This window comes from Rhododendron vialii, chromosome 11a, assembly GCF_030253575.1.
Source record: "Rhododendron vialii isolate Sample 1 chromosome 11a, ASM3025357v1".
Classification (NCBI taxonomy): domain Eukaryota; kingdom Viridiplantae; phylum Streptophyta; class Magnoliopsida; order Ericales; family Ericaceae; genus Rhododendron; species Rhododendron vialii.
The window spans coordinates 27,388,525-27,411,557 of NC_080567.1; the positions used below are offsets into that span (position 1 = coordinate 27,388,525).

Sequence of the window (23,033 nt, forward strand, 5' to 3'; positions counted from 1 at the left end):
TTTTTTCAACGGAAGAAGCAACAACGCTTCGAGACCAGTCCATGCATATGAGCATACATAAACGGATGATAATAAACTAGTAGTATTGTATTGACAGAGAACGAACAAATCAACTGAGTTTTATTAATGGAGTATTATCCTACACGTTTTGCTTCTGGATGCGCACAATTGAGCAGGTTCAAACCTTTCTTGCAAATTTCCTAGTCGGGCGTGGAGTGGCCTGCATTTGACCGGACCAACAAAAGCATTAGTCGAGAGGAGCGTAAGTTGAACCGAACACTCTCTCACCCACGAACCGACGGAAAAGAAATCAAGAATCGAACTTGGAATAGGTAGGTATTACTGGAAGCGGAGAGAGCGGCGAAATGAACGGAGAGGTGAATCGGCGCCGTACGATTCGCCGGTGAGTATGTATCGACGACGACGGGCAATCTCGACGGCGGAGAAACGGAGATGGATTGAGATTTTGTATAGTGGTTTTTAAAGCGACGTGTTTGAAATGGTACCGTACGAGGGTCGGAACAGAGTTTATTGCGGTTGCCAAGTGTTGAGCCTGGTTCGGGAGTACCCGACGCTAGTGTGAATCCTGGTTCGGGAGTACCCGACGCTAGTGTGAATCCTGGTTCGGGAGTACCCGAGCCTTGGGGTTCATGAACTAACAAAGCCCGAACCTATCGCTGGGTTTGACTTGAGCGCGGCAAATCTTAAATTTTGGGATGGGACCTTTCCAGGTGGCAGTGTAACGACCACATGATGAATATGGTTGTAGCTCATGTAAAACAAAATGAAAATTGATTTTCGCATTTCCGTCTTATCCTCGTGCACTTTTCATTTTTGTTGTTATTTCACTTGAAATTATTTAACTAGCCTTACTTCTACATTCGCATTATGCATGTAAAGACGAAACGAATGAGTGCAGATGAATAAAAAGAGTTGTGAAAATCATTTTCTAAATACTCCGTTATGCAGGAAAATTTGTACATACGCGATACTTCAACATAATTCAAAAGATACGTACATCTTGTAAGTGCGCATGATATGAGTTCGCTTCAGAGTAAGCATTGCTAAACCTCGTTACGCGTAGTTCATTTAAGAGGTATATGTGCAATGATAATAATGTAACAGAATCTTTGTTGACAACTAGAAATTTTTCTTAAGACTAATCCACTTTTACTTTGGCGTAGGCTTCGTATGTTTAGGTTTTTTTACAAGCTGCAATCTCATCTCAAGCTGCACGAGTTTGTTTGGTTTGCAGCTTGGGTTGTGGTTAGAATTCTTATCATCAAGCATGTAGAATTCTACACGAGAGTAAAATGAGAGTTTGTTTGGTTTGAATTTTGAGGGAGATTTTTGGGTACGAGAGAGAGAGAGAGAGAGAGAGAGAGAGAGTAATAATTGAAGAAAATATTTATTAAAGATCGTGCGCAGAGAGGGATTTGTTTTAGAGACCCAATTCATTGAAAAACATGTTTCATTGGTGGTTGATGCGGAGGGAAAGGAGTAGGTTGGTGGTGGGTGATGGCAGATTCATAACGGAATTAAGCTCATTTTCTTTTCGGGGTATTATGGGAATCAATGACTTATGCATAGTGAATCAATTATAGGAATATTGTCAATATGATCGGTATGGGTCGGATAATCTTTAAAGATTCTGGTCTCTCCATCATTGCTTTTCCGTTGGCATCTTGTCAACTTCGGTTGTATTTTTCTTTTGATGATTTATGCTCATAAGTATGAGGTTGAGGGGATTAGGTTGAGTTTTGGCGGGCAACACATTAGAGGGTCTTTATACTTTTCGAAGCTCTTTCATTGCCTTTTCTCTTCCTATGTTTCAATTATTCTTTATCTCCAATGAAATTTTCCTTTCATGATAAAAAGCTGTTCTTTCCACTCTTAAGTCTTATCCCCATGAATGTGGGAAATTGCAAAATTTTCAATCAAAATAGCCATGTGCTGATGACATACAATATTTCCGTTAGAGATCACGACTGCTATCGAGTGGACCAATTATACACAAAAAGCAAATTAAAGGTCAAAATCGGCATAATTGATCCTGGAGGGACAAACATTACAACTAAGTCAAAGTAGAGGGACAATTATTGTATTATTCACCTTTGTGTTTGGGTTTATTACAGATTACCGCCTTTATCTGAAAAAACCTACACCTTGCCCCTTAATCTATGATTTTGTATCACTTAGCCCCTTTAGTTACTCTTTCGTCCAGAATGAGCGTTAGATTCCTATAAGATATGCAATGTGACAAATTTATGACAAAATGTCCATTTTTACTGAGATATTAGTATAAAATCATAAAAATTAGAGTTTTAGTGGCCCAACAGAGCAAATAAAATAACAAGGAGAAGCATGTTGCTTGAATTAGAAGACGTACTTCTAAAAAATAAATAAATGGGAGTTTATAAACATACAAAGAATAATCCATGAATATTAATATATAAAAATGTCTCATTAAAAAATGTGAGAGATATATTTTGGTCATGAATTACTCACATGTGCATGTCATATTAGACTCTAACACTCATATATGGCAGAAGAGTGACACAAGAGGCTTATACTAAATGATAGACTAGGGAGACAATGTGTAAGGGTCTTTAGATGAAGGGTCTAATGTGAAAAAGGGTGATATTATAAGGAGATAATATGCAATAAAACCCATGTCTTTTAAATCTTATTTGGCATTTTTATCACTGATTACTTTTTTCCTTTTTTGAGCGAGAGAACATCCTATTTATATTGATGCGAAAAGATTACAATTACAATGGCATTTTATCTTATGTTTTTTTTTTGGTACATAAGAGGGCCTAGGCCCTAAGAAACAAAAAACACTTGATGCAGTAGCTCGATGAACTCCAAGACCATCGCGGTCATTGCGCACAGCCTCTGTCACTGTTGATGGGACTTTGTTTCTCCACAAAAGTGTCAAAACCGAGTTGGCTTAGATTTCGGGTGTGCTAGGACAGGATTGTTGTCCGAGTTGTTTTAAGGTCTTCATGCCTCAAAATCTGACTCCTTTCGAGTGATTGTGCTTGGCCCAAAGGGTAAGGCCTCGTGATGGTCTGTTGATTGCCTTTGTGAGCTAAGGACTTAAAATTTTCTAATCGTCGCTAGAACAATGGAAAGAAAGATAAAGCGAAGCTAAACTTGAATCAAACAAACTCCATTAATAGTTTAATGAAACTTGGGTACAAGAAACTTAAACTACTTTGAAGTGAGTACAAGTAATGCTTGAAAGAAATGAAAATGTAGGTGCATAAGCTGTGAGCTCCTGAGGTCGTGGACCTTGGCCAAGGCATTCAAAACTGTGACTTATAGGCAGGAGCCTTAAGCCTTAAGCCGCTTCAAATGCTTCAATGCATGGCTGCCATGTGGCTCTCTTGAGCTGCTTCGAAATGCTCCAATGAGAGGCTTTTCTTTTGACCAAAATGTGCCTTTTACTATAAGAGAAATGGCCAGGACCTGAAAAATCCTTCTTGCTTGCACAAAATTTTGAAAAAGGGCAAAAGGAATTTCGGCCCTTCCAGAATCCAGGCCTTTTGAGCTGCTTCAATACTCAAGCTCCTGCCTGAATGGACATCTTCTGGGCCCACCCAAGCTGAAGACCGAACCTCTTTCAGGCCTTTCCACCATTGTATTGGACCTTGCATTTCTTGTGGGCCCTCCAAATCCTCTAAGTCTGATTCCTTACGGAAGAAGAATCAAGAAACAAAGGATTAACCAAACCTGGGTGAGCTGTTTGTGAGTAGTTTGCTTAGGTCTGCATGAGTCATTCACTAGCAGCTCCAAGGGCTGCATGTACGCCACCTATCTTTGGCCTTGCTTCATGCTGAAGGATGGTGGCCATTCAGGCCTTGAGCTGCTTGTAAGCAGCTTGTCCAAATCTGTCATGCAAGAACATTCTAGGCTCTTGAGCTGTTTATGAGCAGCTTGAGGCCTTTTTTGGCCATTTAACAGGCCAAAAGTCACTTTTTTTAAGGAAGCAAGCCCCCTCGTCAATTGGGCCTGAATTTAAGGTGAATCAAGGGCCTCCATTTTCTTTGTAAGCCTTGTGAGCCCAATTTTGAAAAGAAAACTTGGGCTTTAACTGATTTGGACCTATTTAGAAGGCTTTATCATTTCTTAAGAAATTGGCCTAGGTCTGGATAAAGTACTCGGGCCTAGTGGGATTAACCCACGTCGTTGGCCTATCTTGGGCTTGGGCTTGTGATAACTCAATTTGACCCGAGCCTTTGCAAAACTTAATTTGATCAATGGCCTCCAAACTGGTCCCATTTCGTGGGCAACTGGTTATAAGTTTTTTCAAAGCCATAGATTGGTTTTCAAGGCCTCTTTTTATCCCATAAATACATTTTCTGATTTTTGGCAAAAAATGGGTGTAAACAGACTTGATCAAACACTTGCTTTCCTCGATCTAACTTAAGACCCAACCTTGCTAGGTTATGAGCAAAACCATTTGGTTGTTTTTCATAGTGTCTTATTCTTATCTTTTTAGTTGTATGAAATTTCAATTTCAAATGATTAGAGGCGGATGTGATTTTGCACATTGCAAGCATTCTCAAACACCATCTCTTCGTTTTCCTTCTTTTGCCTTCTCTCGCTACCAATATGATTCGGATGTTAATGGGGTTTTCAATGACTTCCCACCATGCTGATAACCCTGTCCAATTTGGATTGGAAAATCCTATAGTGCAAGGCCCTGCAAGGCACCTTGTAGGACGCACATAGGCCATCAATATTGACAATGAATGGTTGGATATAATCCGAACTTTTACAAATCCTACCCGTCCATTGTTTGGATGAAAATCCGAGCCGTCCATTGCTGAAATGGACAGCCAGTGTAGGAAGCGCCTTTCAAGATGGTGGGCCTTCTTGGAGCTCTGGTTCATGTGGCTGACTTGGAGGATTTGATCGGTGGACTGAATACCTGAAAGACCGAAGGGGGGTATCCCTCCGGGAAGAAGCTCTGACGAGCAAGTTAGTATGGTGAGAGGAAAGAGTGGAGTTGAATGCGTGTATGGGAGAAGAGAAAGGCTTACTTTCTTCTAAAAGTGGAGTACTCTTTTTATAGGCCAAGGTAACTTAGCGCTCAATCCACGTGTATCCACCACGCGCTTGGTGATTGGGGCAGAGGTAGCGTGCCAAGACTGGTTTCCTCTATCCCAGAACCTGACACAAACTCTGCCCTTCGTTCATTTTCCAAGTGGGATGATGTCTCTTACATGTCCAACCACTTGCTAGTACTTTAGTTGGCACGACACCTAGCCCTCCTACTTGCCCACCTCTACCTGACTTCCCCTACAAGTCATGGGGCAAGGGGTTGGCTCGGCACCAGCTCATATGTTTGAACCATAGTGCTCGGCAGATTCTCACTGGGATGTGCCCTGAATCAAGTAGCCTTGGCTCGGCAAGATCCCGCCGAGCGGTTGAAGAGAAAAAGCCTAGCACCAGTAACCGCCGGACCAGCTCTAATATACGTCGATCCTGACCGATGCAGCAATGCTCCAGGATCATTGGTCCTTGTATTAGTGGACACAACGCGCTCGACAACCGCCCAAAGCAGCATACCCGCCGTGGCTCTCGAGAGATTGTTTAGTCCAGCATCCTCTGGCTTCCTCATGCTAGCCGAGCATCACATGCTCGGCGGCCCTCTCGGCAGAAGGCGCTTGATGAAAGGATGTTTCATACAAGACCCACATGAGCGAACGATCAACCTGTGGACCCCCCCAATGTTGACTTGAAGGCCTCACCCTTTGGCCCTTTTGTCCAAACTCGGCCACCACAGCCGGATTGGCACCCCCGGATCCGTCGAATTTACACCCAAGTTTACACTCTCTCACTCTTCAACTTATTTCTCTTGTAGATAAAAAAAAAAAAAACCCCCCTCTCTCTCGATCGATATAAGACATAAGACATAAGATATAAGATATAAGATAAGTATAACACTAAACTTTATTATTAAACATATCAACATAAAAGTCATGGAGTGATTAATATGTATTCATGCATTTTTAAGCACAAACGCTATGGTTTCACACTGTTCATCTCTTCTGAAAGTTTAACTTCCCTATGCAATAAGCAAATAGTGAAGCAAAGACAATGGGATAAGTAATGAGAACAACGCCCACCATGGGTAAATGATCATAATTATACCCGAAGTAATCTTTCAAAACGGCTGATACGGTTTTAGTTTCACCAAACACCAAAATCTCCTTTTCTATATCTCCATATTGTGAAGTAAGCAACCCCTTCAGCGTCCAAGATGTAGGAGCTAGATAATACATCCAGATCCACCACTTGGGAATTTGCTGCAAGAAGCATTATAAATTCAACTAGGTCAATAAAATTGGAAAGGGGAAAAAAAGTAACACCGCCAGTGTGCTTTTTAATTGGAAATGAGCAAAAACATGATTGCTTCTAGGAACTGGAAACTAACTGTTCAGAAACAGAATTGATCAACGAAAAATATATTGGAAATGAGCACTCCAAGAAAGAGAGATCGCGAGCAAGCAACTTCACAGCTTTTACGTGATCATCTCCCAGTGAAATATGCGAATGTAGCAAGACACTACATGATCGATTTTTTATTGTTCTATTATTGCCATTAATTCGTCGCACCAAACTGACCAAAGAATGTTTTTCACAATTAGTAATACATAGTTCAGCTGAACATGAACTACAATGAAGTGTACCATGGCAAGTAAAGGTAGTAGCTTACCGGTTGAGGAATAAAAAATCCAGAGAAGAGGAGACAAGTCGAAAATAACGGTGACTGTAAAATTGTTGCTATATGAAACTCCGGTGTCATTGCAATAAGCAGCATTCCGAGGAAAGTGAAGTACATGAATGTACACAATACGATGTAGAAGTACCATAAAACCTTACAAATCGACCAATAATACCCAATCATGGGATAAGTGATTATCACAAAGGCAATTGCTTGGGCCAAGATATAGGGAATCTCAACTGTGACCTACAAAATTAAACAACCATATTTACATACGTAAGAAGTGCTAGTAATACTAAGAACTTGTCCCTTTAAGCGATGGAACTCATATATTTGGATCTTAGGTTTCAAGTTGTACTAAAAGCACCAGTAAACATTGCAACTGTTCGACCAAAGTTACGTAAGCTTTAAGGTAATAAAGAGATTACCTGAGCAAGTGCATAAGCCCATGAGCCGTACATTCCTGCAAACCTTTCCCGATAAAGAACAGATCGTTCCGTTGAGACATATGGTAAAATTGACTTACAGTTATTTATGCCCAAGGAGAATACAACACTGAATGCTGCCCCAAGTACATTAAAAAGATTTTGCTGGTTATCTCTGTACGATAAAATGATGTCTATGTTAAATGTGCGGAATAACATAATGTAGAGCCTCTTAATGTAGTCATTATATATGTCAACACAATCAGGAAACCAATCTTATGGTGATTCTTCATCCAGGAAATAACTAGTTCACCACTTATCATACATTGACGCCCTTGTTCAATTTAGCGTACTTACAGTTTCCTCCCTTGATCCCAAAATAGTATCCCGAAAAGCAGAGATGTAATTAGCGAATACATGTAGCGGTTCAAGATGTAAGAAGGACTTCTCCAATAAGACAAGTGTTGCTTCCATAGGCAAGATTTGAATTGTCCCCAACCATTTTGTGCGAAGCGAGTTGCAAAATGCAACTCTTTTGAATCGGGAGGAATACTTAGAGAAGTTACAAGTGCTTTATTGTTCCTATGAACACAAATATAAGAAATGAGTCACATAAATTGAAGAGTGATGTTACAAAACAATTAACATTGTATCAATAATATATTTCCTCCTTCCTTGATAGGGTCTCATGACTTCATGAATAAAGTGTTGCACCAAAGTGAGTTGATCCTCAAAATTAACTTCATGTAAATATGACTGCACCCTTAATGCAAATATCTGAGGGTCAGTGGGTACGTCATAGGTTGTATAGATGAAGATTGCCATATCCTATTCATAAAAAGTAATGTGTGCTCGACTTTGTACTCCCTCTCTCTCTCTCTCTATATATATATATATATATATACACAGAATACAGATTTTATTAACATGAGTAGATATCACAACAAACTAATAGGGAGAAAGGAAAAAAAATGATTGTCGAAGTTATCTATCACAACAAGAATGGCAACAGTTAAATAGTTCACTTTAGGACCACAAAAAGTTAAATAGTTTGGGAGGTGTACTGGGAAAAGTGTCCGCATGACTAAACAACTTCAGACACTAAATATCCTGAGATGATAGAGTGTAAATTGCAGCCGTACCAAGCAAGTCTATAATGACCATCCTAAGTCAAAAATACTTAAAGAAGTAGCAACGGTTTAACTCACATGTACAGGATGGAATTCTTGTAAGCTTGGGCAAAATCAATGCCGAGTTCGGCTTCTGCTGATGGGGAAGTGACCTCTAACATCCATGTCGCTGGATTGCAATTATTTCTGATGGTGGGAACCCCGGAGATATCCTATTGGAGAGATACAATCAGAATCGAGATGAATCATAGTTAGCCATCTAATTTTAAAAGCATAACCTGTACAAGTAGTTCAAGAACAACATCTAAAAGGCCTATGTATATTTGTTGCAAACCAACCTCAAAATATTTGATGACATTGCTTGAATGTCGACCTAGTGGTCCAGAGTAGATAATACGCCCGCCAGTTTTCAGTAGAATTAACTGCAATAGTTTTCAAGTGGGTGTTAGACATAATTATTTATTTTGAATTGCACATAGAATCTCAATCATACACAAAAAATCAAAGTGTTAGAGGATAGGTCAACAAGTATACTAAGTCACACATTGCTAATATTAGTAACAAAAACATCACCAAAAGTAACACTAAAACTTGGGAGTCTTAAAATCAAGAGGCAAACTAGGTTCTAAAGCTTGTCTTTGCATGCTCCATTTAACTTCGATATTGGTTTACAGAAAGTCATTTTTACAATTCAGAAAGTAAATTTCTAACCAGTTCTTTACCTTTAGGGTTAAAGCGTTCTTCTAGTTGCAACTTATCAAACAACTTTGAAGATCAAATTCTTAATTCCAGTTCCTTATCCAAGTCAAGCCATTTTCCAAGTGATGTTATAGGTAGATTTCCTACCTCATCAAAAGGTTCAAATATGTCAATACTTGGTTGGTGAATAGTGCAGACAATTGTTCTTCCAGTATCAGCCACATTCTTCACGGCTCGCATAACAATAGCAGCTGCTCTTGCATCCAATCCAGTTGTTGGTTCATCCATGAAGATAATAGAGGGGTTAGCAACAAGCTCCACCGCTATTGTAAGCCTCTTTCGTTGTTCAGTCGATAAACCACTAATGCCAGGCATTCCAACCAAGCAATTCCTTATTTCATCAAGCTCGATGATCTCAAGGACTTCTCTCACAAATTCCTGTCAAAAGCCGTTATCAAAATGAAATATTGTTGTACTAATTTAGAAGAGTTATAAGAGTAAATTAAACTTGTGTATAAAATGTAAATCGGGCATACAAGCTTAGTTTGTGAATCAATTTCAGGATGCAGACGTAGCCAAGCAGAATAAACCAATGATTCTTCTATGGTAATTTGTGGGGAATGTATGTCTGTTTGCTCACAGTAACCCGAAATCCTAGCAAAAGTGTCTTGAACCATAGGGTGCCCTCCAATTCTAATACCACCTTCAATGGTACCAGTAGTTTTCCTTCCGGCAAGAACATCCAGAAGAGTTGTTTTACCCGCTCCAGTGACGCCCATCAATGCAGTAAGAACACCAGGCCTTAATGCACCAGCAATATCACAAAGAAGTTGGAGTTTTTTCTGAATGAAACCAGATGAAACAAAATGACAAAATCGCCCAATGTAAGATCATTTGATAAATCAAGATATCAAATAGTCACCAAAGGTTCCTAACAGATTTGTTCATATGATTACCAATGGTCCAACATAGTATTGCACATCTTGAAATGATAAAGTTAGGGGCTCAAAAGGTAAAGCCACTCGATCTGTGAAAATGAGTGTATGTATCACTGTTAGTTGCGGTAGGAATGAAATTAAAAGAAGATTAGCAGAGAAAGTGGGTCTTTTGAAGCAACAGTCCAAACACAATAGAAGAGAAGGGTGAAAAATATAAAACAGGACCTTTATGAGGTTTTGATGTAATCTTCTGAAAGCTTTTCAACTTTGGTTCATTTTCGGCACCATTGGGGGAATCTTCACTTCCGTGTATTTGAGTGAACTTTTCATAGGAAATAATGGCCCGAGACCGAGGCGCTGCATTTTCATTTTGAAATAGAACAAGCATATATCACTATGATATTCTTTTTGTGACTTTATGTATTCGATAGATGAACTTACGGTTTAAAAAGGTTAATGCCAGGGTAAACCCAATATTGAAAAGTATTGCAAACCCAAGTAAGGCACCAAGTGATATCCAGAAGAAGTATCCACTAAAGCGGAGTCCACGATTTTCAAGTGTTTCATTCCCTATTGTTGTATTTCCCGCCAGTTTCTACATAGAAAAAATAGAAAAGAAAAGATGAATAAACTGATGTACCAAATGTTAATGTCAAACTCACAATCATTGAGGAAAAATTGTAGATGTAAATGCATTCACAAACTGTCTTCTCTACATTTATTCAGAGCAAACCGGAATTTTTCTTCATATTTCCCGTGCTTATATAAAGATCAAAGCCAGTCATAAACGATATTCCATGTTGGAAATGTAAATGTTGAACTCACAACCACTGAGGAAAAGTTGCACTGATCAGCTGGATGTTTTGGCTGAGGAGAGACAACTGAATGTCGAAGAAAAGAGACTGAGAGGTGAAGCCAAAGCTGAACTTCAGAGAATATTGAGACGGGTAGAAACTCTGTGGATGCAGAAATCAAGAGTAGACAGGATCAGATGGGGTGAGACCATTTGGATCTGTCAAAGTTGATGGGAATGTCAAATGTGGTGGAAGATCGAGCATTAATAGAAGTTGCAGCAGTCAGGTATATTGAGACCATTTTCAAGGAGGAGTTGGGTAACTGGAAATTTTGGTAGTGGGTGGAACTTTCAGTTCCAAAGATCTTTGTTTGTTCAGGAACAAGAAAGATTTAGGTTATTACGGCAAAGATTAATGGATGTTCAGCTAATACAAAGAGATGATACTCTGATATGGACTGGTAGTTCTGATCAGATGTTCTCTGGAAAATCAGCATACTCATTGTGGGAGGAGAAGATCTTCAACCTGATGATGTGTGTGGAAGAGCTTGTTTCCTTCTAAGGTAGAAGTTTTCTTCTGGTTATCATTGGAAATAAAACTGCGACAAGGTCTGAGCTTAAGGATGAGCATCTCAGTCAGTGATGCAATGGGGCAGATCTGTGCCCTGTTTGTTCTTTGGAAGCTGAAAGGTCCCAACACCTTCTTCTTCAGCTATTTCTTCCCATGGAAAGTTTGGTTATGTATTTGAATGGTGGAAGATAAACTGCGTTTGTCCTTCCAATTCGTGTAAAGTATATGTTTATGCGTGGCCATATGGTCATTATGGAAAGTGCAGAATGATTTGGTGTTCAATAATGTTACTCTGGAATGGGGTGAAGTGGGGGATTTGATCAAGACTCGAGTGGCAATCTAGGTCAAAGCAAGATTCAACAGCACAGAGTATGCTGTGGTCGACTTTAAGAGATGCCTTGAGGGGATTTGAGCTGTCAAGTTCATAGTTAAGTAGAGTTCTGGTTTATTTGTTTTCTGGTTGTTTTGGTATGTTCATCTAACCTTGTTGGTTGTATTTGAAGCAGTCATGTTCTAACTTTAATTAGAGTTCTGGTGTATTTGTGTTTTGGTTCTTTTGGTTTGTTCATCTAATACCTTGTTGGATGTACTTAGCGTTTTGCTTTCGATGGCATTGGCTTAGCTAGGACTTTGGTGCCAACATTGTTGGCATCTATATCCTAGTTTTGATTCCTTTCTCTCGATGGAAATATTTTCGTTGCCGAGCAAAAGAAGTGGAGTCCACGGTTTCCAAGCATTTCATTCCCCATTGTTGGATTCCCCGCTAGTGTATATGCAAAAATACATGAAAACGCAAAATAATGATTAAGATGGTACAGTAAAGAAATGTTAGTGTTCTTTGACGGGTGTTGCATATCCAATAAGCTGAGGCATCTTGTTGAGGCTATTTTAAAGTTGCTGATCGTGGTAACTGAAATAAATGACTAGCATTGTCAAAGTGGCATTGTTTTGAAACAGTGAGTGGGCCATTGTATAACCATGAAATCACTAAACTTCAACGCCATAAAAATATGGCTTGAAAAATTTGTTAATTGGAGGAAGCAAGAAAGTTTGCAAATATCTAGATGCTTACGGTTTGCCATCTTGGAGCAAGGAATTCATTTACAGAAAGGCCTACTTCACCATATGTCAAGGGGGAAACCCACAAACCCCACTTCAACCAAGGTGGCATAGAGGCTGCAAGCAACAAGAAGGCTTACATTATTTTGCTAAATAACTGTCCAAAACTCTAATTTGACAGAGTTATTGAAACCTTACTTTCTGGGATAATAAAGCCGGCGAATAAAAAGAGAAATAGTTGTGCGAAACTGGTACTTGTTATAGCAGCAACCATGGTGCGGGAGACTGATCCCAAGAAACGAAACAGGGATGTTGCAGCAAAGTGCACAGAAAAAAGTAGCATGAACTGTCCAAAGAACCTAAGATACCAAGGCAATGGTATAAATTAGTTCCAAATCAGTTCTAATTGTAACAAGGTGTTCGCGAGTGTGTGTATCCAGTGAAGGGTGGTTTAAATGAAACAGATTAAACACAATGAGTAAAAGTTGGTATAAATATATATTTAGATAACTTGCTAAAATTAAGAACTCGTATGAAGAAACCAAAATATATGTATAAGACAAAAGCCTTCCTCAGTGACACTAACCTCGCTGGCTCAGGACTGTATCCTATGCCATAGTAAGTCAAAGAAGTCCAAATTAGAGCTGACCACAGTGAAAGAGGAACCTTGAGAATGGTAGATGAGATTGCGTATGACCAGGCTGGATAGAAGTACAAGTCTCTTTGCTTGAAGAAAATAGGAAGTCTTGCAACAGTCATGGACAACTCTGCTTTTCCATCGAAAAAAAGTGCGAAGATAGAAAAGAATGAAGCACCCAAGTAACGGTTTGCATTAGTGACATTACTACCAGCCCCACTTCTCAAGAACATGGTCATTGTGATAGATGCTGTGATAACAAGCTGCAAAGAATTAGGTATGTTATACGAGGCCTTATGAAACAAAGATTAACAATTTAACACACGAATGCATGAACGTTTAAACATTAAAAAGAGAGGAAAAAAGTGAGGATAAAAGAATTGCGAAGGCATTGATAATAACCTGAATTGACTTGAATACATAAACAAAAGTATTTCTCCTCATGAGTAGCCATTCCCTTGACATGCAAGCTCTAAATAGTACCCATTTAGATAGTGAATACATGCCAAAACAACTTTCATTCTTATGGAACTCCATAAATGACAGTGATAGCTCATCATCTAGCTTCTTCCCATGAGTAGATTCCTTAAATTTCTTGGATAACATATCAACAGAGATGTAACTATAACACTGTTCAGCTTGGTGCCAGTACTGTGCTTGATCTTTTCTTGAGATAACCTGCAATGTAGTCAAACAGTATATCGTACAGTTCTCGAAAATATAAGAGCTGAAAGAAGACTTCCATGATTCCATATTAGCCAAGGGCAGCGAAGCACGATACTCCACAAATGCTGTCATACAAGTACCATGTATTGGTGTGATTTGGGTACTGCCCCACTATGTCAACACACGTACCCTGTATGACAAATACATAGACTATACATTTTAAAGTACGACATCTATACGCCTCGGGTACCGAAGGTATGGTAGGCCTATCATCTTTTTAAATATTTTTTTTATTTTCCTTCAATCCTAATGTCGTACTTGTAAAGGTGTTTTGAATTAACATGAATGGGGTTTTGAACTTTTGGTTGATGGTGCTGTAAGTACCTTATGTCGTACTTGTATAAGTGTTTCAAAAACAAATATGAACTCACCTCTTGGAGGAAGTCAGCTACCCCTTTTCTTTCAGGACATCTAAACCCACAATCCTCAAAATATTCTACAACGTGACTACGGGGTCCATGATACACAATCTTCCCTTCTGCCATCAAGATAATGTCATCAAAGAGATCAAATATTTCAGGTGCTGGTTGAAGAAGTGCGACGAGTATAGTAGCATCTGTGACATGCGCTAACTGTTGCAGACAAGCAATAACTTGATATGCAGTGGAACTATCTAGGCCATTTGATATCTCATCCATAAATAATGCTCTGGTAGGACCTATAATAATCTCGCCTGCAAAATACCAATGCACATTTTTCTTTAGGGTTAATTGTTTAGGGTTTTGAGTTGGTGGGTGGACTAGAATAAGTTGAACTTTCTACTAAAAAGTGTCAAATTCAAGCATTCAAACTCCACATAATTCATATCAGACAAGAAAGGGAAGACTACCTGTAGTCAATCTTTTATTTTGACCACCTGAGACACCTCTTCTCATGGCATCTCCAACCAGTGTCTCAGCACATATATTGAGTCCTAAAATCTGAGTAATCATGGAAACGATGAGAAAGTCGTCACTAGGTAAACAATTTTCGACCAACAACATAAAAGAAGATCAATTCCAACTCTGTTGAATGACTTACTTTCAAAATGTAGTCAGTCTGGATGGTAGTCTTTTGTCCTTCAATGGAAATTGCCTGGTAAAAGGAAACATAGACGTCATCTTAGAGAAGCTATATCAACTAAATTAGGAATATGAGAAATTAATTAACAATCAAAACTTATGGCATGAATGATATATCAGTTACAGTCTTATACACTTCTTAATAGTTATAATTTTGAGATGCCCTTAGTCCTCAACTGGAAGCTTAGAGTACCATAACCAAACAGATTCACAACAGGAATGCAAATTGAGCTATCAAATCGTACCATCATTCATCAAATGAAAGAGAATAGATCTGGTGCCAGGATCACTCTAGGTGAAACATTTTTGACTTGCATCAATTAAGCAAGTTTTCCATCAAATAGCTCATCCTAGTTAGGGACAAACTAGGAGTCTAAGACAGAAATATGATCATCTCCCACTTTCATTCGCAACTACTATCATTCTCCTTAGTCTTGTTTCATATTTAAACTGAGCTCCTGGACTTCTGCGAAATTCAATGTGAATAGGCAGCTTTGCGATGAGTGGCTCCTTGACTCTAGAATTTTTAGATTGAACAATTGTGTATAGTTTTTCTTTTTCCTTGTTTGTTGTTCTAGCTAGGCATTCAGCTTTGCTCTTCATGTTTTTGCTTGGTCAGGTGATTGCCCCAGTGTTCTTGTAGCTTGCTGTTTATGGTGAAATGAATTTGATTACCAAAAAAAGAAGAAGCTCCACTCATAAATCTAACAGAATTTAGTTAATGGCCTTGCCCTGTTGTTGCAGTTCTACTTCTTGTGTTTGATTATACTGGCTTACAACTCTTTTGCAGAAGATTAAGCTTGCAAATCCGTATGAACCATTTATTTTCCCCCTGGGGAAGCCGATACTCCATCATTGAAGCTGGAAATTTGAGTGCAAGTTGTTTCAAGCATCTTGCGAGGAATAATAGAATCAACATTTGAGATATATCTATTTCACGAACAACGCATGTTTGTATTCCTATATGACCAACAAAACCCAGTATAAAAGAATAATGACAACTCCAGAAACACGGGGAAAGAGAAGATCAAAGATAGAACACCACCTTCATGAAAGTATCAATATCTGGATCTGGAACAATTCGTGCTTGTTTCTCCCTTCTGATGACTTCAAACATTATCTCTGGGCAGGTATTAAAATGTTCTTTTAACTCCCATTATAAACATCAACTTACGAGGATAAAAAATGAGAATAATTCTTTGATTGCTCAAAGGGACCATACCTGCTCGGGTTCCAACCCCCTGACAGCGAGCTGAAAAATCAAGTGTTTCCCTAACAGTCATTTTAGGAATATGTAGGTCATTTTGGCTTATATAAGCAGAAGTTTTCTGGGGAATTATCTCTTCCAGTTGCTGTCCATTGTAAGAAACTTCCCCTGCAACCTGTTGCAAGAAAGAATGAACAAACGAAAAAAAGTGTTTGAAAGAAGCTCTTGAAAACTATCAAATTATAGCTCAATCGATGGAGCAACATCAAATTTTAGCCTTACACACTTCATACAATGAGCAAAGTAATCAATTCCAGGAGAGTGGCAATATGGAGTTTCTTATATTAATCAATGGAATTCGCAGGAAGATTAGAACATTGTAAATCCAATTTACCATCCATTTTCAGCACTAGAAATTTAGGAGGGCGTTTATTGCATTCATGCATTTTTTATCAATTAAAAGTTAAAAAGCTATTCCATAATCCCAGTGCAACCCAGACAAAAGAAGAGTTGGATCACTAGTAATTGCTTGGTTCGTAGAAGCATATGCTAGACACGACACCAGTAGAATCCAAGTTTTCCGTAAAGAATGTCACAATAAGTTGTGTGCATTATAGTGGAGTTGTGTACCCTAATTAGAACCACAAAAACTTATGTTCGTAAAGTAAAGCAGGAGGCCCTGTAAGCTTTACCCATTTTGTAAATCTGCAAATTTGCAGTTTTAATTACGTCGTAGGATGTTATCTTTCCATGTTCACTACCAATTCTAACTGTTCGGAAGATGAAAAATAGGGTACCTTGAGAGACTTGTCTAGATTTCCTGAAAGTGCTTTCAATAAAGTAGTTTTCCCACAGCCTGGTGGACCAAGCAGCAAAGTCATCCTGCAGCAATAATAGGCGTGTACTTAGGTAAATTGAAAAGAATACAATAATTTTTATGGAAAAAATGATGAAAAGGATTTACTTCTTATGCTTATGAAATGTTCACGGGTCCCTTTCATCAAAATGCATAACAAAGGAAACTTGTCTTTAATTACAAGAGTGTAATTTTATTAAACGTATAGAAGAAATATGCTGATAAACGTTAACTAGTCCAACCTCCAAATGCTGAAAGGAAAGGAAGGGGCCACTTCGGCAAACACAAACCACTGCAACTAAATTTAAGAGAATGTGTAGATTGAGTTGTTTCTACTTGGCAAAATTAAAGACTTCAAATTGATAGAAGCACTGTTGGTGGGAGTTCTTGGCAATGGACACGCAAACAGAGAGATATACACTCAAACACTTGCTCCCACATTTATTCGGATACAAATTCACAGCTACAAGATTACAACTTCAAAGCTCGCACTCAAATTCACGGCTCACGCCTCGCTTTCTCTTTTCACACACACACACACACAGCTCTCTCTCTCTGATGAATATGAACTCCCTCAAATTTCCAAAGCTAACACTCAAAGATACTTATACAAAAGCTAAACCCAACTCAACCACTAACTCTTCAACCACCAATCCACCGAAAAATGCAGCTCCAAGCCCTCTGGCTTGGAACCCCTCATGAGTCCTTCAACTCTCTCTTTGTTTCTCACCACCCCCCACACACAAAACATACCACATGCAAGCAGGGCCGGCTCTGAGATTTTGAAGGCCTAAGACGATCTTCAAAAGTGAGGCCTTAATAATTGTAAACGAAAATCAAATAAAAAGTTGATCACATTGAATAATTTTAATTCCGATATAGTATTTGTTTGTAATGGGAAGTACCGGAGTAGTAGTGTTTAAGGAGAAAAAAAATATGCATCCATGCACCCACCACACCGAATAATTTTGAAGGGCCCAAGCGATTTTTGCCAATCCGAGACCTTTTATTCCTCCTTTTTGTTTTTTTTTTTGTTTTGTTTTTTCCTGCGTTCTGTGTTCCATTTTCCCGGGCCATTGGGCCTTAAGTGTAAAATGTCTTTTTGGATTTAAAATTGGGCCCTAAAACAACACATATATGCTAGGTCATAAAAATAAGTGGGAGCCCTATTTTTTTGACATTTTTGGGGGTTCAAGGCCCACGCCTCTTGGGCCTTAGCCCAGAGCCAGCAGTGCATGCAAGCTTAAACTTCTACTAACACATGGCATTACTTCAAATCTGGCAAATCAACTTCAGATAAATAAACGTAGATTGATTTTCAAATTATTCGCACCTCCTAGGCTTAATGATACCATTGAAATCATCAATGATGTTTATCTTGGCCTCTTGTGACTTCAAACCAAGTAACTTGGTGCAGTCCTGTGAAGAGAAAAGCATAAATTAATCAATGTAGGCATTTACATACACGGACTAAAGGTGGATCTACTTAACTTGATGTTTCTTCTGAACATAATTTTCCCAAATGTGGATTTATTTTACTTGTTTTTCAACAAAATAATAAGGTGGATCTACTTAAATTGATGGAGCATAACTACTCACTACAAGCAAAATGGTGGTGGAGATTCAAATTCAGTAAGGAAAAGGGGTCTCTTTGGGTGAAGCAGGTGCCAAAAAAATATCCGTTGGGGAATAAGTGCTGGCTACCACATGTACCTATATATAGTTGGATAAGCTTCCAATGCATGGACAGACATTTGCAGCATTGGTGCACAAAACTTAAGCATGTGACAGACCATTCAAGGAGGATTCAAGTTCAAGTTAAATTCAGGAAACTTATTAGCTTCTGGGACCACAATTGGCTGGGGGAGAACCCCTTTGAAGATGGAATTCCGAGACTGTACCTAATCTCTACTCAGAAACAGGCACTGGTATCTGACATGCTGGGGAGTGACCAACAAGTGGGATGGAACTCGAGATTTAGAAGAAACTTGTTTGTTTGGGAGGAGGATTTGCTAAGGGAGCTAAACCAGAGGTTACATGAGGTGGTTTTAGACATTTAGAGCTGATTTGCCACATGGCAGTGGAACAAGAACAACACATTTACTGTCAAGTCTGCATATGACAGATGGGAGGAACAAACCTTCGCTGAAGACAGAAGGTTAGCATCTATTTGGAAAAACTTAGGTGCCGCTAAAATAGAAATTTTCTGTTGGATGGGCAGTTCAGGGCAGAGTTCCTACTAGATCTATCTTGATAAGCAGGAATATCATTGCATTAATTCTTGCATTGCAGATTCTCATGGTGGATATGTCTGAACTCTGATATATTGAGGTGGTGGAATATCACTTGGGTATGCCCTCCCAACTCGATGGACCTCATGGAATGGTGGTTCTCTAACTCTTCTAAAAACCTGGAGAAGAAATGCTGGGAAGTTTGTTTCTTTGCAATTCTTTGGTCAATATGGATTGCAAGGAATCAAAATGACTTTTAGAAGAAAGGCTACCTATGCTTCTGAATTGGGAGACCTAGTCAAGACAAGGGTGGCCATTTGGATTAAAGCCAAGGTGGATATCAAGATCTATACCATTGCAGATTTCACGAGGAGTCTTGATGGAATTCGTTTGCTGAGGTTGCTAAGGGTTCTGTTTCTGTTGTTCCTTTATCCTAGCAGTGGCAACTTTGTGCTTCTGCCTCAAGTACTTCACTTTTTCTATCTGCTAAACCAATGTTTCATTGGATTTTTTTTCTTCTATATTTGGTGTGGCTTTTCCATTACTAGCATGGTCTCTCCCCCCTCGATGTACCCTTGTCGAGTTTTATAATATTCACTCTTTTGCTGAGCAAAAAAACAAAACAAAAAAACAAGTCCTGACAAGAGATGGATTATTTTTGGGTATATTGGTTGTTTGTACACCCATAAACATTTGAGTATGCATTGTGAACCCCATAACAGCCTAAACTGGGCTTAAGCGGCTAATCACTCTAGCATATGGCAACCTAATTGTGAGCCCCTTTTAGAAATCACACTTGGTCTGTCAATGAGTATGACAAATTTGGGTGAAATAAGAAACTGTCCAAATTTGATAAAAGAAAATCTTAGCCCTCATAATTTAATTTAGACGGGTTGGACTGAATTTTAAATGGCATGCAAAGTATTGTTGATTTGGTCCAGAGTCAACTCGTATAAACTAAATGCATACCTATAAATACCAAACACTGACATAGATGTCTTGCAAGTTGATAAAACCACCCAAATGCATACACTTTAATTTCAATGGTAACTTTTAACTTTCTCTTGAAGAAAGTAGATACTTACAAGAAGATGTCTTTTGAGTGAATTCCATAAAGTTGGAAGTGGCTTGCCCCGAACCACCTCACACTCTGCTTCCACTCGCAAATTCTTATATCTCACTACAACTGTCGGCAATTCTACACCAACTCTGCCAGACTCCAATAAAGTAGCAACCAATTAGCAAATCCTTCAAAAGGCAATCATGAACTGTATGTCTATATAGACTACTCCGTATTAGAGATGAAAATGAAGAACCTAGAGCACAGATATGGGTTGAAATTTTTTTGAAAGGAAAATGAGTAGCGTTATTCCATTGTAACAAGGTGAAAATTTATGGCCTTCGTCGCTTGACAAAGAGAACTTGGAACATCAACTCTACTGAATTGTATAAAGATGTGAGAAAGTAGACAATGAAACAAAGTATATACAGGTGATGTGCATTCAAAGATTTTTTATCCATATATCTACTTCTAGATGCGTTTGAGCCAAGTCTATAATGGCCGCTCCCGTCCTGTACAATATTTTCCACTTTGGCCGCCCAACCCCATGGACTTTCCAGTAGGTCGCCCATCCTTGCGTTGTTGCACGACTAGCATGCTTAACAGAGAAGTTCCATGGGGCTTTGTGGCTCCCTTACAGCTGATGTATTCATATTTTACTGAGGTGTCACGATAAATATGTGCACCCTCATATCAAGTCCATGACTACATGCATGAGTGTATCAGTACATCACGAAAAAAGGACTTACTTATCGATCCTTCTTCTCATTTTCTGTAGCAACCGAAGGTTGTCATCCTCAACATGTTTGATGAGTTTTTCAACAAACATGTGTCGTTCTGGCGCACCAAGCTTGGTAACGTCTATTACCCTTTTCCCATGAATACCAACTTTGTTTCCGTTATTTTCATCGAACAAAGATGATCTCAACCTCTCAAATGTAGGCAGTCTATCTATTTCAGCCCACTGTGAGGCACATTCATCATCAACAGTATCCTTTCCAGAAGACAACCCTGAGTTATTAGTGGAGCTAGAGGTCTGGCACCGGAAAGATGATCTCAAACTTTCTTCTATCTCAGCCAGCTCAATTGTTTGTGGCTCTATCTCATCATTTCCAACCAATTGAGCCATACTACACAATGGGTAGGCACTCAAACTTTATATAAAGATGTAAAAGTGTATATATATGTAATATTCCTTGTTCGCTTATATATATACACAAATATATAATCCTTCAAGTTCCCTTGATCTACTCCCCCATTCTATCTTTAAATATGCAGGCCATCTAAATTAGTATTATTTGCAACGCCCACCATAAAAAGGTGTTTGAACTTTGACTATAATAGTTGGATGACAAGAATATTAAAGTGACAATGAAGGAAAGCAATGGTTTGCACGCTTGGTTCCCTGTAGGTTCTAAGATTGTAAATATTGTACCTAAATTTCCTATATGATATACATATGGATGACTTTTTGATATAGTATTAAGCCCCGTTCGGCTAAGGTTGTAATTTGTTAAGTACTTATTTCTCGCTTTACGAGATATGTCATTCTCTTATAATACATCATCTTTAATTAGCGGAAAGGGGCTGAGTTGCTTAATCCGTCACGAATTCTACTGGGAAATCAATGGTGACGCGGACCAAGATTCAGATGATCAACCAGGTTGTGGACTCAACCTTAATTGCATTGGCCAGCCATTGTTTTCCCGAAAAACCAATTCTGGCTAGAGTTTTGTGGGGATTTGATGTTGTTGGTCCATTACTAGTTGGTTGAAGTTTTTGCAGACACAAAATTTGTGAGCGGAATTCAACAGGTCGTCGTGCCTTCGATATTTCCGGAAGGAAATGCACAGCTAACAGTGTTCGCTTTGAACTCAACCATCCCTCCGCGCGCGATCCTGATAAATTTCTCTCCAATTATTATTAATCTCGTTCTTTATCTCCCTCCACTCATTACCAAAAACCTCCTCAAAACCTAAAGTAAGGAGTAATAGAGTTTGATTTCCATTAATGGTGGTGTTGTCGACGGCTTGATTGAAGTCGTGAATGCATGTGACTGAGGAGATCTCTTGACTTGGCCACTGGGGTTGGTTTCCTCTTTTACAGCCCCTTTGGCTGCCCAGGTGAGAAAGGAGAAAAAAAAGGGAGTGGTTTTCCTTAACAGTGGGATAAGAAAAGAAAGGGGTGTGAATCCATCCAAATACACTTGTGTTGGTGGGAGTCACCACCTCTCTTTAACAACTACGTAGGTTCGAGCCCCGGGAGGCACATGTGTACATGTATCTGGTGGTGCCATTAATAGGCTTTGATTCGAACCCTGTAGTTGGACCGAAGAGGGGGATTTCTCGCCGCTGTGCACCAGGTGGTACCGTGGTGACGGCCCGTCTTCCTAGACGGTAGCTATGGCTCGAACCGGACATTCCACGGCGGGTTGGGAGCCCCTATGGTTACGCCCAGGGAGGAGTTGCTACGTTGGTCGCCCTCTCCCACCCTTTTGATGATAAAAAAAAAAAAAAAAACTCTCACTCCCATCTCCAGCAATTGGTCTCTTCTCCGGCAACTTGGAACTCTCTTCTCTCTTCTCCGGCGACCGCACAGCCACTGGTCCAACGATAAAAAGACGCCGTCGTAACCCGCACGCGCTGCCGGGAGTTGAGCGAGTGAGATCTACTCTCACCCACGCTCCCCACTTGCCTCTCTCTTCTCATTTCTCACGAAATCGCGCCAAAAGTGGTGAAAAACAAAAACGGGCTTTGAGGGGCTCTCGTCTCCCGCCCTTCCTCACCCTCTCTCGCCTTGTGGATCATCCAAACGAGATTGAGTTCTTCCTCTTTCCCCTTTCTTTTCTCCCGAAATCACTCAAACCAAACGAGCTGTTAAATTCTAGCTTCCTTTCCATTC

At 39.4% G+C, this 23,033-nt stretch overlaps 1 protein-coding gene across 1 annotated transcript; it reads right to left on the reverse strand.

Annotated features, from left to right (window-relative positions):
* Nucleotides 1-5,946: 5,946 nt before the first annotated feature.
* Nucleotides 5,947-21,264, reverse strand: LOC131308701 (pleiotropic drug resistance protein 3-like). The gene is made up of 24 exons (XM_058335693.1): nucleotides 20,882-21,264; nucleotides 20,158-20,281; nucleotides 18,175-18,260; nucleotides 16,783-16,867; nucleotides 16,001-16,160; nucleotides 15,824-15,900; nucleotides 14,738-14,791; nucleotides 14,547-14,637; nucleotides 14,089-14,390; nucleotides 13,394-13,669; nucleotides 12,941-13,254; nucleotides 12,553-12,713; nucleotides 12,368-12,471; nucleotides 10,373-10,526; nucleotides 10,157-10,288; nucleotides 9,950-10,020; nucleotides 9,530-9,835; nucleotides 9,141-9,431; nucleotides 8,633-8,716; nucleotides 8,373-8,506; nucleotides 7,522-7,746; nucleotides 7,168-7,339; nucleotides 6,731-6,985; nucleotides 5,947-6,320 (listed from the first exon to the last, which is right to left on the reverse strand). Exons 1-24 carry the CDS (start codon nucleotides 21,259-21,261, stop codon nucleotides 6,054-6,056), a joined length of 4,305 nt encoding a protein of 1,434 aa, XP_058191676.1. The 5' UTR covers nucleotides 21,262-21,264; the 3' UTR covers nucleotides 5,947-6,053.
* Nucleotides 21,265-23,033: the final 1,769 nt, after the last annotated feature.

Bases quoted from the DNA above. Each gene is read 5' to 3' on its own strand.
- LOC131308701 (XM_058335693.1), bottom strand. From the start codon at position 21,261: ATGGCTCAATTGGTTGGAAATGATGAGATAGAGCCACAAACAATTGAG. The intron at 13,255-13,393 runs GTTATTATCAAT...AATTCTTTGCAG, and splicing joins ATGTATTCAAGTCAATTCAG to CTTGTTATCACAGCATCTAT. The intron at 10,527-12,367 runs GTAAGCATCTAG...TTTTCTATGTAG, and splicing joins TTGCTCCAAGATGGCAAACC to AAACTGGCGGGAAATACAAC.